Source organism: Mesoplodon densirostris, chromosome 2 (genome assembly GCF_025265405.1).
Source record: "Mesoplodon densirostris isolate mMesDen1 chromosome 2, mMesDen1 primary haplotype, whole genome shotgun sequence".
NCBI classification, from domain to species: domain Eukaryota; kingdom Metazoa; phylum Chordata; class Mammalia; order Artiodactyla; family Ziphiidae; genus Mesoplodon; species Mesoplodon densirostris.
Window position 1 is genome coordinate 143645420 of NC_082662.1, and position 16251 is coordinate 143661670.

The following is a 16251-nucleotide window of genomic DNA, read 5'->3' on the forward strand; positions in this document are numbered from 1 at the left end:
AAAAGAGGACAGCGCAGGACTCACGATCCATAGGAATCTCGATGGCCTCGCTGAGGCTAAGCAGGCAGAAGAGGAAGGCTGTGTGGACCCAGGGCGGTGGCTGCTGCCTGGCCATCCTGAGCACTGGGCCTCGCTCCCTGCTCTCTGGCCCACAGCCTCCAGCCGCTGTAACTGGGCCTCCCGGACAGAGCTCAGCTGTGGAAAGAAATGTGATGACAGGTGAGTTTTTCTTGAACTCCTGGTTTGCTCCAGCAATCCTACAGGGCCTCAAGGACTCAAGGGTCCCCTTGGTTATAGACCTATGTTCTATTACAGGGTTTCTTAACCTTGCGCTATTGACTTTTGGGACCCAGTGATTCTTTGTGTGGGGAACTGTCTTGGGTATTGTAGGATGTTGAGCAGCATCCCTGGCCTCTACCCACTAGATGCCAGTAGAGCTCACTCCTGTCTCCAATCAAAAAACGTCTCTAGGCATTGACAACTGTCCCCTGGAGGGCAAAACCACCCCCTGTTGAGAACCAGTATTCTAGAAGGAAGGGCAACTCAGCATAGAACAGTCATGAAAACAAACACTGGCCCCTAGGTCCAGCATCTAGAAGGTGCCATGCACTGAGCCAGTAGGAAATGCACCGATCTCACAGCCTCTATGAACCACGTGTGATGAGTGGACCCGAGGCCGAGTGTGTCTGGGGTAGTAGCTCAGAGACAAGATCACGGTGCTCTCCTTTGACCCAGAGAGAGGGGGAGGGGGCAGCACTGTGGGCCAGAAGTTTGGTAAGTGAAAACTTGGTTGCCCCAAAGACTTTCTGTAATTGAATGATTTCTGCAAATACTTTGTGCAGCTAAATATTTGGTGGTGGTCCCTGATGTTGTCCCTTAAGAGATAAAGGCAGTGCTGAGATGAGGGCCCAGGACAGGAGGCTCCAGGAGGTTGGCAGAATAAGCAACATTTATGACAGCACGATGTTCACACCCTCAAGCACAAGACATCATTCCAGGGCTTACAGGGGTAAGGGTTAAAAATGGCTGTCCAAGGAGCCTGGAACAGGTCCTTGAGAGACAAACCCTTTTCCCCTTGTCCTGAGAGAGAAGAGCAAGAATGGCCTACAGCTGAGGCTCAGATACTGAGCTATAAAACTGCCTGAGGCTCGGAAACACGGAGTTGTAAAAACTGGTCCATTTTGCTGTTCTACCTAGCATGGGGCCAAAGAAAGCAAAGAGGACAGTGGGAGGCAGTTTCCCCACAATTCCTCCAGCTTTGCTGGACCAACAGCCATCTATCAAATGGACACATTGTTTAAAACAACTTGGCAGCAAAACGAAGACTCTATCACCTGTACAACCCCACCATCTCCCAGCTTTCCAGACTGAGGGTGTAAGGCATGCCCTGTGCCAGGATGTGAGCAAACTAGAGGATGCTGATTCAGATTTCAGCAATTTCTTTCCTGGAAGCTGGGCCCAATACCAGCCTCCAACCTCACGTGTATTTCTGGACTCCATCTGCTGGTCTCCTTTCCCATTGCTTCCTCCTTGGCTTTGGGCACCACTATTTCACACCAATTACTGCAACAGCTTCCTAAGTGGTCTCTTCCCACTTCTACTCTTGCCTCTCTGGTTCATTCTCCATCCACAGTCAGAGTGCTTACTCCTCAAATGCAAGTATAAATAAGCCACTCCCCTAGTCAAGCTCACTAGCTCACTGCTGCTCCAAAGTTGAAGCTGAAGTCCGTGAAATGGCTCAGAAGCCCTGCATGATGCAGTCCCGTCTGCAAGGTTCTTTCTTATCACCATCCCCTTGTGTTCTGTGTTCCAGCCAACATGGGTCTTCTACCAGGTCTTTCAGTGCATAATGCTCTGTTGTGCTGACTTCTGCACAGATTAACTTCTGTCTAGAACACTCTTTGCACCTGCCTTCTCTCATTAGGCTATGCTAAGTGTGACTTATGTGCCCCCTTGTCTGCGCTCCTGAACACCACTCATGACCCCCTATTATAGCACTTGTCACTTAGTATTCACTCTAAAAGTCACTAGTCTGTACCCCCTATAGAAAGGAAGGTACTGTAAGGGAAGGTGCCTCGTCTTGTTATTCCTGGAATACAGCATAGTGCCTAAAACATAGCAGGCACTCAAAACCATGTGATGGATGGATGAAAAATGAGCAAATAAAATAATAAACCACTTGGATCACAGGTTTTAAACCTGTTTCCCCATAAAACCACCAGGCGGCGCAGGAGAACACATGCTTTGGACCTGGGCAGCAAACTGTGAAGGCTTCCCATCAGTAGAGGACAAAATTCCCTCCCTACACAGGCACTGCTCTCCGGCCAGGGAACCATCCAGCTGTAAGAGAGTTAAGAAAGTAGAAAATCTCCCAAGGTGGGGACTGTCTGGCTGGAAGGCATCACAGCAGGTCTTTGGTTCTTTCTCCTCTCTAAGATGATCCTCACACTGTCTCAAAAAGAGTCTGCTAATGCCTCTCCATGGCTCCTGTATTTCCAAAGACTAGACTCAGGTTATCCAACTGAAACCTTAGTGCTGAGGGAACCAGCACCAGGGGGAGGTTCAGCTTTCCTTCCAGGAGGACAGTGGGGATGGCTCCAGTCTTGGCTCCATGACCGCCATGTTTTGTTCAGGAGCTGCCAAGTGGTAGGAAGTGATGGGAAAGAGAAGGATATCTTATTCTGGGAATCTTGATGGAAACGGGAAGCCAGAAGCTATTCAATAACTAGATACACATTGGCAAGAAGAAAGTCCAATCATTTGGGGTGTCTTTAACTCACAATTTAAAAACACAGTAGGAAAAGAACAGAGAAATAATCACATTTAGTTGTTTGACAATTCTCTCTCTCTCTTCTCCTGGAATCCAATTTTTCCAATAAAATCTTTAAAAAGGAAGATAATTTAAAGAGCATTTAGCTTTATGCAATCCCCTTACTTCTCAGATGAGGAAACAAGAGCCGAGAAAGGGGAAGTGATGTGCTCAAGGTCACTGTGCGGGTTAGTGGCAAAGCTAGGAAAAGAACCTAGGTCTCCTGATTCCTAGCTCAGGGTTTTTCCATCCAATTTCCCTGTCTCTCAATATGCATGACAGGTCCTAAGCAAAGTTGCAATTTAAAAAAAGAAATGTATAGTTTGGCAGTACCTCAAAAAATTAAGCAAAGAATTACCATATGAGCCCGTATTTCTGCTCTTAGGTATATGTCCTAAAGAATTAAAAACTGGGACTCAAACAAGTACATGTACACACATGTTCATAGCAGCATCATTCACAATAGCTGAGAAGTGGAACGAGCCCAAATGTCCATCAAAGAATCAATGAATAAACAAATTGCAGGTTATCGCTAGGAGAGAAGCATACCATCCAGCTGGGGGCGGGGCTTGGCGGTGGAGTTGTCAGGGCTCTTCAAGGGAAATGCTATCTAACTATGGAGCATCCCGTGGAGGAATAAGGAAAATCCCATATCCTTGAGAGGGCAGATAGAGGCTGCAGAAGAGGGGGTGGTGATGACTGTCTTGGGAAGTCAGAAGAGGGCGTGGCATTTTTCTGTTTAGCTCCACGGGGGCAAAAGAAGGATCAAATGGGAGGAAGTTCCAGAGAGGCAGATGCTTCTCTGAGATGCAAGGAAGAATAATCCACAGCCATCGTACAAAATCATTCATGAAAATGAAACACACCACCCACACACGCTACCACTATGATGTATCTGAAGGATCCTTTTATATCGAATCAAACAGGTAAGAGGTGAACTGTAAGGCTATAAAATACATTGAAGGGGGGTCTATTGCATGGGGAGTGAGGAAAAGAACAAAAATAAATAAAACCGAAAGAGAAATCTTGTGTGGACTGGTGGTGTACTATGAACTAGAGAATATGATTAATTCAGTCCTTGTGTATCTGAGATGCCTGTACCCCAATCCACTGTGTGAAAAGAAAAGCCAAAAAAAAAAAGAAGAAGAAGAAAGAAAAGAAAAGACAAAAGAGAATAGAGTCACCTGAATATGAAGTGTTCTGCATGTGATGTGCTGAGCTCACCGCTTTTCATAAAGAATCCATATGGCATTTGGTCAGGTGTGTCCCTGACAATGTGCCCCCGCAGGAGGGAAACTGGATGCTTATCAGGATCACCTGGGTACTCTTTAAATACACAAATCCTTGGACCCTCAAACTTCTAGGTAGGGCATCAAATCAAGCCTGCAGATTAAAAAAATTTTTTAATTTGAATGCCCTTAGAACCTCTGTTATCTTACATGGGGGTGTTTCACACACTTAGGTCTTCTTGAACTCAAGGACCTTAAATGTGCAAGCCCTGTGGGAGATGTGAATTCAAAATATCTAAGATGGGGCCCAGGAAAGCGCACGTGAGTCGAGTGATGATCAGCCACTGGTGGGGACAGCAGACATGACAGCCTCTCTTGGTTGAGTTCAACAGCATTGGCCATGCAGCAAAACCACCTGGGTTTGAAGCTGCTCCCCACGGGCAAGTACTGAAACTTTGGAGCTTTGTATTTCTCATCTGAAAAATGCAGATAATAGAAGCACCTATTCCAGAGGGTTGCCACTGTGACTTGATACCCCAAATCCTATATAAAGCACTTAACAAAGCATGGGGGCACAAGCTCAAGAAATGTTAGCTACTGCTATCCATCGGGCTTTGAACTACCTCCAGGACATTACCTGCAACAGCTCCAAGGAGCAATACTACTTATCCAACCGCAATCAGTGTGCTTTTCTATTTTTCCTTTTTTCTGGGTCCTGGTTTGCTTTCTTTCCCCAGATTGGGGGGCCCCTGGTGTTGATTCCACAAGCTGTCCCTGGCAGATGGATGAGAGGCCCACAGCTCCCACAAGCTGTTGCCGTCAGGAGCTCCCCGCATTCCCGCAGCCCCATTCTGAGCAGGCTGCACCGGTGTTCACAACACATCTGAAGTGATGGGGAGAGGAGACGGGCTGCGCGGAGACACGCCTCAGTCGGCAGGACCATGGCCCCTGAAGCAGAACCCGCCTTGGACTTTTGGCCAGCAGTCAGCCGGCCATTCGTTCACTTGCCAGACCTGGTGGCTGGCGCCAGTCTAGAGAATATACAGGGACAAGAGCTGAGGTTTCTCTACTCTTGCAGAGCCTGCGTCTCAGTGGGGAAGACAGGAAATAAACGTTGAACAGCAGCAACAACAACAACAAAATCAGGCAGCAGTAAGTGCAAAGAAGGACATACAATCTGACCTGCACACAACGTTTACAGTAGCCTTTTCCATAACTGCCAAATTTGGAAGCACCAAAGTTGTCCTTCAGTAGGTGAATAGATAAATAAACTGGTCCATCCAGACAATGGAATATTTTTTTAGCACTAAAAAGAAATGAGCTATCAAGCCTTGAAAAGACATGGAAGAAACTTAAATGCCTATTAGTAAGTGAAAGAAGCCAATCTGAAAAAGCTACCTACTGTATGATTCTAACTATGGAACATTCTGGAAAAGGCAAAGCTATGGAGACAATAAAAAGATCAGGGGTTGGAGGGATGAATAGGTGGAGCACAGAGGATTTTTAGGGCAATGAAACTACTCTGTATGATACTCTAATGGTATCATTATAATTTGTCAAAACTCATAGAATGTACAATACCAGGAGTAAACCCTATTGCAAACTATGGACTTTGGGTGATAACGATGTGTCAATATAGGTTCATCAGTTGTAACAAATGTACCGCTCTGGTGGGAATGGTGATGACACAGGGGTGGCTGTGCATGTGTGGGGGCAGGAGGCATATGGGAAATCTCTGTACCTTCTGCTCAATTTTGCTGTGAATCTAAAAGTGCTCTAAAAAATAAAGTCATTAAAAACAAGAAAAAAGAAACTACAGTGATGGTGATGTGATAAAAGAAAGTGAATGGTCAAGGAAGGCCTCTGTGAAAATGTGACATTTGACCGAGATATAAATGGCAATAAGGAGCCAACCTTGTAAAGATGGGTCAGAAAAACATTCCAGGCAGAGAGAACTGCCTGTGCAAAGGCCCAGTGGCAGGAAGCAGATGGGGACATGAAAGAAACTGAAAGAAGCCGGTGTGACTGGAGCTTGGAGGGTACGTGGGGAAGAACAGAACAAGTCATAGTCAGAGAGGGAGACAAGAGTATACTCCCAGAGGGCTGAAGGCCAAAGTAAGGAATTAAAATATATTCTAAGCATGTCAGGAAACTATTGTAGGGTTCTAAGTGGTGAACCGACCCGATAAGATTTGTTTGTAAAGACCACTCTGCTGTGTGGAGGGTTGAATGTAGATCGACAACACTGGAAGCAGGAAGACCTTGTAGGAGGCGCTGCATCCTCTGGGGCAAGGCCAGCCCCTCAGCTTCCAAACTCAGAAACTTCATCACACAAAGTATTCCTGGTGGTGAGGGCAGAGCTGAAAAATTCTGCAAAATCTTTTAGTGCTGGGTGTTTATGATGGGTCCAGAGAAGCTGGGTGGCTTCTTTGGAAGTGCCTCAGGCCCTCTCCGAGGGGGAGGATGGGTGGCTAGCTGCTTCACAGTCCTTGTTTTACATTGGGCTTTTGCATAAGGTTTTGTTTCAAGAAAGTATTCTGTTAGTAAAAAAAAGAACTAAAAACCCCTGTGCAACAGCCTAACTTCCCAAATGCAGAAACCCTGCGCCCAGTGGCAAAAACATGTGAGTGCAACAGCCAGGTACAGGCGTGAGGAACAGCACACCAGGCTGGGGCCGCAGCACTGCATTGGAAACCGTCTGGCTTCCCGTGGCTAGCATTTCCTCACTGAGGCCTGGGGTACCTGCTTGGGACAGCCTCACAATCCCTGACACCCCTGGTCAACCTGTGTCCATCCCCACCCCACCTGCTTCTGTCCTTTATGTCTCTCTTAAAATAAAACGTGCTTCGAAAGCCCTCCCTGATCAGGCCTTGCATACCTGCCCAGTCTCATCCGCCGCTCCTCCACTCACCCCCAGTTATACTGAATTATTCCTAGTTCCATCAATAGTCCTTGCTCGCTCACCCACCCACTGAGAGAGGACTGCACAGACGACGGCCACACCATCTACGACAGCAGGAGCCTGGCCCACAGCCTCTCAGCAGACAGCCCAGAGTGGTCAGGACTCGGGCAGTGACTACAGGCTTTCAGATATTTTTTTACCAGTATTTCCAACTCAAGACCAACCAGGGAAAGACAAATATGCTTCTCAGACCAATCACATAGGATGCCTGCTTCTACTTAGCCCGCCTCCAGGTGCCCATGTCAGTCCGAGCATACAGGAAGCCTTCCCTTTCTTTCACTAAAAACTTGTCCTCTCCCCTCTCTACCTTTAAGTCTCTGCCAAAGCAAGTGATGGTGGCTGACTCCCTTGCTATAGCTCACTCCAAATAAATAGCCTCTGCTTGTTCTCATTTGGGTGGCATTTATTTTCACACTAACTTTACATAAATTATTCTCTTTTCCTAGTCTGCCTTTTCTGCTCTTTCACTCAACTTTCTGTTATCTTTCAGGCTCAGGGCAGGTGACACCACCTCTGGGAAGCCTTCCTTGGTTTCCCTGGAACACCCTATCCCACCAAGGCTGGATGCAGTCCTCATCCTCCTTGCTCTCAGAGAATTCTGGGATATACTCGCTGTAATGAGTGCTAGGTCTTGGTGTAGATTGTTGTCTCCCCAGTGAATTTCTTGAGGCTGTCAAGCACACAGAGAACCTAGTGGGCATTTACTGGATGTTTATCCAGCATCCTTGCTCTCCTCCTCCCACCCACTGTACCTGTGTTCTTCAGCTAGCACTGCCATTACAAAATACCACAGACTGGAAATTCACTGTCTCACAGTTTTGGAAGCTGGCAGTCCAAGATCAAGGTGCCGGCAGGGTTGGCTTCTCCTAAGGTCTCTCTCCTTAGCTTCCAAATGGCTGCCTTCTTGCAGTGTCCTCACACGGCCTTTCCTCTGTGCAAATGCACCTCTGGTGTTTCTTCCTCTTCTTATAAGGACACCAACACTATTGGATTAGGGCGCACCATAATGACATCATTTAACCTTAATTACTTCTTTAAAGGCCCAGTATCCAAATAGAGTCACATTGTGGGTAGACCTTCAACATATGAATTTTTGGGGGGACACGATTCTGTCCATCTCTGCCTCTTTCTTAGAATGATCCTACCCCAATTCCAGGGTTGGCTTGTGATTAGTATAAGAAAATTAGCATTCCCTACCCCTCACCACTATGGTTGGTTTAGGAAAGGATACTTCAGCCAGCCAGAGGCAGTGTGCTTCATGTAGACTTCTGCTAAAAGCTCTGGGAAAGACAAGTTTCCCCCTTTCTTCTGAAAGAGATCCAGTGAGGAACCCCCCTAAGGGGAGAGGATGGAGCTTCAGGGAGTGGGAGTAGGGGGGTCTCCAAGCATAATGTGAGGATACTCCAACATTGCAGAAGGCAGAGAGAAGACACAGGAAGACCTGATCCTTCACGTCACTGAGTCACTGATGAAGCATATCCTACTTGGGGATTTTAAATTACTTGTGTGTTTATATTAAAAATTCTCTTGAATTTTTAAGCCAGCTGGAGTTGAGTTTTCTATCACTTGGAAATGACAGTGCTATCAGAATCAGAAATGCCCCTAGTATGTTGGTTGAACACATAAGCTTCCCGTGACCTCCATTTTCTGTATTAAAAAAGCATTCCTCCCTCCACCTACCTGCCTGCCTCTGCCTGGACCCGGCCCCAACCCTCTGCTATCAATTGGTTGGCTAGTGGGAAGTTGCTGCATTGCACAGGGAGATCAGCTCGATGCTTTGTGACCACCTAGAGGGGTGGGTTAGGGAGGATGGGAGGGAGGCTCAAGAGGGAGGGGATATGGGGATATATGTATACATATAGCTGATTCACTTTGTTGTACAGCAGAAACTAACACAACAATGTAAAGCAATTATATTCCAATAAAGATATTAAAAAAAAAAAACAGAAAGAAAGAAAACTCAGGGCATTTCCATCTCCTGAGGCCCTTAAAATGTAGCCAAAGTGTGTACTGTGCTGGAAACAAAGGAGATAAAGCATCCCCCTGAAACCCTCCCGTGCTAATGGGGTGTGTGAAGAGGGACACAGGAGGGTGTCATAATCAGTGCTTTTTTTCCCATCTTAAAATAAATAAATAAATTGGGGGAAAAAAAAACCCAAAACTATCTGCTCTCTCCTGAATTTCCAAACTCTTCTCAACTTTCTCCCTGCCTTAGCAGAGAAGCATCTTCATGAGTTTCTCTCATAATGAAATCATAACATCATTCTCTGCATCTCACAGCCTCCCTATATGTACCTGAAGTTTTTTCTTCCATTTCTTCTCATAAAAGTTTTTTTTTTTTTTTTTTTCTACAGTGGTCAATGGCTTCTGCCTTTACTTATTTCATTCCCATTCACTCCTCATCCAACGACATCCTGGAACCCTCCTGTCTGGACCTCCCATTGGCCTCCCGATGGCCAAAACCAGTGTTCTCAGTCTTTATCTTGCCAGACCTCTTGGGGGCATTAACACTTGTTAACCACCCCATCCATCCCTCCTAACATCCTTTCCTCCTTGGCCTCTGAAACACCACCCTGGGCCCTCGTTTTCTCTCTGGGCCTTCTAACCTCCACGACAGCACTGATCACACTGCTGGATCCTCTTCTGCCTGATGTCCTCAGTGTCTCCATCAGGGTCCTGACCCTCCATTTCTATTCCCTGTCTTTGTTGGTGGTACCCACCTAAGTCACCAAGCTAGACACCTGGAATCACCCTTAAATCCCACCTCTTCTCACATCTCACATCCAGCCACCAAGGCCCTTGGACTGTCTCCTTCCTGGTGTCTCTCATTCCCCCTCCCTTCTGCATGTTCCCACCTGTTTACCTCTGATAAATATCATGTCTCATGAACCACTGCAATAACCTCCCAATTGGTCTCCTTCCAATCCATTCTCCATGTTGCTATTACAGTGATTTTTCTAAACCCCCACCTGATCATGTCAGTGCTCTGCTGCAAACCTTTCCATGTCTCCCCGTCAATCTATAAGACCAAATCCAAACCCCCAAGCGTAGCATATAAGGCTCTTTGAAATCAAGTTCCTGGAGGCCTCTCCAAGCTCACCCAAACCTAAAAGCTTCCTTACTGAATTCTGTGCCATTTTCTAAGCATACCACACCGTTTACAGCCTCCACACTTTACCCGTGCCATCCCCTGTGCTTGGAAAGGCCTTCCCTCCTTGTCATGTGATTAATTCCTACTCAGTCTTCAAGACCTCACTCCTCAGACATCTTCTGCTCAGTGAAGAATTCCTTGTGCTTAGCCTGTGTGCCCCACCCCCAAGCAGAGCTGAGAGTCCATCTCATCTCTACTGTAGCTTAAACCTGCCTCTCTGAGGCCCTTAGCACACTGGCAAAACTACGTGATTAAAGTAAGGGTTGGAGACCTTTTCTGTAAATGTCTAGACAGTAAATATTTTAGGCTTTGTAAGACAGACGGTCTCTGTCACAAATACTGAACTTTACTATTACAGTGTGAGGGCTGCCACGGACAATAAGTGAGCGGATGGGCATGGCTATGTTCCAATAAAACTTTATTTACAAAACAGGCGGGATTGGCCTGAGGGCTGTAGGTTGCTCACCACTGGCTTACGCTTTCTCCCCTCTTTGTGGAATTCGTGAGGCTCAGACAATGCCCTGATCATTTCTGTGTCCCTAGTGTCTGGCAGGGTCCCTGGCAGGAAACATTTATGGAAAGGAAGATCCAAGTAAAGATCTCAGTCCTGCCACTTATCTTTTGTAAATTACTTGTTTTCTAAGCCTTTTAAAAAATCTCAAAAATGGAAATAAATATTCCTGCTTTGCCTGCTGCAGATGCTCATTGTGAGAATCACATGAATAATGCATAGGAATGTGAAGCACAGTACAGATGGAAGCTGTTTCACTGTTCAAGTGACTCCACTACACACAGACCTTTATCAGGTAAACCTAAGTCCTGGACAGGGCCTGTGATCTGCCCATCGTTTTGTCCATCTGCTGGCTGGTCTGGGGCTTAGCCACAGGCCACTCTCTGCCCTAAATCATCCTCCTGCTCTGGGAGCGAAGCCCAGGGGTGAGGTTTCTCGACCACTTCTCCTCTCCCCGTCACTCCACCTGCCTTCTCCTAGATTCCAGATTCCACAGGTGCCCCTGGGCAGGTGTGAAAGAGACTGTGTGTGTGACAGATGAATGGCTTGATGGCCTCCAAGGCCTCCCTGAGATTTGAGGATGGTCTCTGGGTTAGATTCAACAAGGTTAGAATCTGATGACCGACTGGTAGTGGATGGCGAGAAGGAGGATGGCATCAAAGTTTCTAGGTTGGGAAACTGGATTAGGATGACACATAACTGGCATCACGAATAAAGACAGGGGAGGGACTTCCCTGGTGGTGCAGTGGTTAAGAATCCGCCTGCCAATGCAGGGGACACGGGTTCGAGCCCTGGTCTGGGAAGATCCCACATGCCGCGGAGGAACTCAGCCTGTGCGCCACAGCTATTGAGCCTGTGCTCTAGAGCCCATGAGCCACAACTACTGAAGCCCGTGCACCTGGAGCCCGTGCTCCGCAACAAGAGAAGCCACAACAATGAGTAGCCCCCGCTCATCGCAACTAGAGAAAGCCCACGTGCAGCAACGAAGACCCAACGCAGCCAAAAATAAGTAAATAAATAAATAAATTTATATTAAAAAAAAAAGAATAAAGAAAGGGGAAAAGTCTGGAACTGGTTGGGGCTCAGGGAGATCATGAGCTTGGAACCAAGTTCAGTTCGAAATGCCCAGGGTCGTGAACGAAACAGCTCTGCAGGTAGTCTGAGGCTGTGCTCCTGAATTACTGCCTGGGGATACGCACACCAACAGATTAGTGCTATGAGGCCACGTGCCAGCAACTAGCTCTTAGAATAAACTAATGGAATGACTAGAATAGTACTACAAGAACCAACTAAGGAATACACTCACACATCACTGCCACAGGATATTGTGGGGGAACAGAGAGATAATAAAAGCCCGACAGAGCCAACGCAAAACTCAGCCATTCTGCATTAGATTTAAACAAACAAACAAACACGCAGCAGGGTTTATTACTATAGGTGCCCAGAAGCAACCTGTTCAGAAATCAGAGAGAGGAGCTGAAACAAAAGAGGAAACAGAGGCACATCAAAATAAGTGAGGAAGGGCCGTGTGTGTGACGTCTGAAAAGAGCTCGGAAGTATTCCAGACTGGGCCGGGGGGCTCCCTGTAGAAAGGCAGGCAGGCCCTCTTAGCTGGAACTCAGGACTAGGATATAAGGAATTTCTCAAGTAATCTGTTCCCCGTAGAAACCAAGAACTGTTGTAAATGATTTATACATAAATATAAATCTGAGCGGCTCAGGTTACTGCTATAATAATCACATTTTCCCTCACTTTCTGTTTTCTTTCTTGAAGAACGGAGAAAGAGCCAGTGTGTGGCCTCTATCACGTTTGTTTTGGCAGAAAAAACAGTCGAGGAACTGGCCTAAGAGACAAAATCTACACTCTCTGTGCACTGTGCAAGCCCCTGTGACCGGACTCCCGCCCCGCTCAGCCTCCTCTCCCGCAGGTCCAGCCCAGACCTCGCCCCACTCCCCAGACCGGCCAGGTGCTTTCTGGACCTTTGGCCACACTCTGCATAGGCTGGAAGTGCTATCCCCTTACCTCTCTACAAGGCCCTCAGTGGCAACCTCTCCGCGATGCTGACCCTACTTTCCCATTGAAAGTGGGCTGCCATTTCCCCTGTGCTCCCCAGCACACTCTGTTCTAGGGGTAACTTCCTCCTGCCTGAGGGAATAGTTGCTCCAACATCCATCTCCTGCATCAGACTCTGAAATTCTTGAGGTCAGTGTCCATGTTTTGTCTCCCTTCGTAGTGAGACAGTGCAATAAATACTCATGGGGCTAGTGAACAGCCATCTTATCAGATATTTCCTATTACTGAGAGATATGCATCCCATCAATGAATTAGTATATTATAAACCCTTGATTAAATCACAAATGATAAAAACTGTTGTTACAGTATAAGCCTGAGTAATAAAAATAACAGCAGTAACCTAATAATAATATCTATTAAGCATCCCATGAAGTAGATAGATCCTGTCCCTGCTCAGCAGACATATTCATCTCCTTTTTTCCTGAAATCCTCCCCCACTCCCTCTCAGGGTTTCTGTCTGATCCCAGTCAGGCCACCCTGCTTTCTCCAACCCACAGACAGACTCTCAGAGTCTTGGGATTCAGCCGCTCCAGGCACTAACCCCAGAACGGCCATCACCTCCGTTCCCAGCCTCCCCGCATCCTCATCCCGAGTGCTTCCGCTTAGCTGCCCCGGTTCTGAGGTCACCTTCAGCAGAGGGTTGCCCTGGGCACTGTGGAGGACCCTCCTCCCTGCTTCTCTTCCTACCTCGGGTCCCCTCCTCCCTTCCATCTCTCATGCCAGGGAAGGAACCATGCAACAGATGGTGACCCGAGCCCACTCACTCCCTCCACTCACAGGCATCTGAAGGCCAGAGGGGTTTCCTAGGAAACTGGAAATGCCCCCTAGTAGTGATCATCAGCCTGTCCCAAAGAGACAGAGCACCAAGCAGGGAGAAGGAAGATAGAGGGGTCTCTGGAAGAGGACGAGACAAGAGGGGGAAGCCGCAGGGGGAGCTCCCTGCCTTCCTCTTGAGAAAGCCCCAGGGAAGCTTGATATCTCACATCTCCCCTTCACCACCCACAAAATGACCGCAGTCTCAGCATCTTTACAAAGTCTCTCTGCCCACGCAATCCTCCCACCTCCCCTTTATGGGGCTGTAACTACACCGAACCCTCCCGGGCCCAAGGACTTGACAGCCTAAGAAAGCACTCACCAGCCTGCTTCTAGATCTGCCTCTCCCCCTGCCCAGGAGGGGAGACCCCGCTTCCTCCCTGTGTGGGGTTGAACCAGTTGTCTTCTAGGATTTTCCAACAGCTAAAGACACCTTGTTATGGGATTCAAGCCCCCTCCCCCCTCCTCCCTTCTCAGGGTTGGAGGGGGTGGTCTCCATCTGCTCGGTGGCTGTGTTTCATGCTTGGCTCCCTTGCGTGGTCAGGGGGAGAGATCTGGGAGGAGTGAGGGGCTGCGTGTTTAACCATTGGTAGGGTTCCGCTTGGTGGTAGGGGCACCAGCAGGTCTGGCCCCTCCTCTCCCTGCCTGGGCTAAGTTCACAGAGGCCAACAGGGTCTCAGGAGGAGTGCAGGGTGGGGGAACAACAGTATCAGGTGGCCCTGATTCCCACCGGGAGCGGGTGGAGGGGGACACCTGGGTTTAGGATTAAGGATTTGGCTGAAAACAGCTGTTTCCTGCTCAACACCCAGAACTAATCTATAGGTTGAAACCTGAACCACTTGGCTATTTAGTAAGTTGGGGGTGAGGGAAGGAGGGGTCAGGAAAGAATAAAGGGGGAAGGGACCTTTTCCTCAAGGTGCCCACCATAAATATCTAGTGAATTTCTCATGGTCACTCCAGGCTCTCTGGGGCACAAAGCACTTGCAGGGCACCTTGGTGTGCAAAAGCCACCAGGCAGCCAGGCTCCACACGAAGGCTGCGTCCACCAGGAAAGTGCCCCCCTTCTAGGGGGAAAGGCGCAGGCACCTCACTGTGGGGGCAGAGCTGGTTGAGTCACTAAGTCAATAGAGCTTGGACATAAGAGACCTACTGCATACTTTTTCATAACTGATTTGTGTGGATCTACAACAAATCTTTTAACCATCTGCTTATAGTGGACCTTTAGATTATTTTTCTTTATTTTTTCTCCATCACCACAATGTTACAATGAATACCCTTGTACATACAATCCGATATATGGAAGAAGTGGGGTTGCTGCCTTATCCTGTTTCTTTGACCCCAGGCCAACTGGAGCCTGACACATCTTAGCCTGGCATAGCAAGACAGCCCAAAGTATACAGGCAGCTGGGTCCACAGCCCAGCCCTGAACAGCCAACCACACAGGCTGGCAGTTGCTGGGCACACTGGGAAGGATATCGCTGATGCTATAATCCAGCCAAGCCAGCTTTCTGAAGTTCTTTGGGGTTGTCCATTTTCTCCTCATTATTATTGCTTATTCATTCATCCTCCAAGAGGCAGGACTGGGAGACATACATGGAATGGAAAAGACTCTCAAATGTAGTCAGTATAGCTGCCTGTTAGCTAATGTGACACGCTGTGCAGGGGCTGCCTTCAATAAGGTTTGTGGATATCTGTGAATTTCCCTTATTCCGGCTCCACTCACTGCCCCTGCTCAGGGTTAACTGAGCTCTGACCAGTTTTCTTATAGAGATTAGCAGGTAAAGCAAATTGCAAAGGGAACAAAAGTTAACATGTAGGGTATGCAGACAGCCTCCACCTTGGAGACATCAGCTAAAGACACAGGAAACAATCTTCCCTCGGTGGGGGGAGAAATTCTGCCACCTCCAAGAAGGAGAAGAAGAGCCCCCACCTCTCTACAACTTAAGAACCAACTTCACACTTGTCTCCCTGTTTTCTACCCTCAGGGAGAAAGTTTCACAGCAATTAGACACACATCTTCTTTACAGCTGGAGGGAGAAGAGAGAGGGCTGTGAAGCTCTCCATCCGCCTCCAAGTCAGGGAGAAGACACCCGGGATAGCAGAGCCGGCTCCCCTGGGCCTGTTAGTAAAGGGAAATTGCTCTGAGGAAGGCTGGAGGGGGAAGTAATCATAATCCTATGGACATAATCCTATGTGTCCAAGGGTACAGCCCAATATTTGGGAAGGGTAAGAAGGAGGGACCTGAGTGGGAGAGAAGGTAGAGACTGAAGGTAGAAGGCCTGAAAGGGAGGATTGGATTTAGTATAAGAAGACCTAGGGTTCCTCAAAACATGAAACACAGAATTACCACATGACCCAGCAATCCACTCCTGGGTATATACCAAAGAGAACTAAAAATGTATGTCCAATCAGAACTTAAACATGAATGCTCACAGTAGCATAACTGATCATAGCCAAAAAGTTGAAACAACCTAAATGTCCATCAACTGATGATGCATAAGTAAAATGTGGTATATCTATATATAAAGGAATATTATTCAGCCATAAAAAAGGAATGACAAATGGACACATGCTACAACATGGATGAAACTTGAAAACATCATGCTAAGTAAAAGAAGCCAGACACAAAAGACCACATATTGTACCATTCCGTTTATACAAAATGTCCGGAATAGGCAAATCTACAGAAGTGGGAAATAGATT

The 16251-nt window shown here is 47.5% G+C and overlaps 1 protein-coding gene across 22 annotated transcripts in view; it reads right to left on the minus strand.

Annotated features, from left to right (window-relative positions):
* Positions 1-16251, minus strand: part of NFASC (neurofascin) — a 190226-nt gene that overhangs the window by 75626 nt on the left and 98349 nt on the right. For 12 of the 22 annotated variants that reach the window (XM_060091070.1, XM_060091059.1, XM_060091078.1 and 9 more), the window contains exon 1: positions 25-146. In XM_060091070.1, the coding sequence (XP_059947053.1) occupies positions 25-115 (91 nt within the window). In that variant the 5' untranslated portion in view covers positions 116-146. Of the gene's footprint in view, positions 1-24; positions 196-16251 lie in introns of those variants that run through there. The other 10 variants (XM_060091077.1, XM_060091074.1, XM_060091073.1 and 7 more) reach the window with 1 other exon arrangement.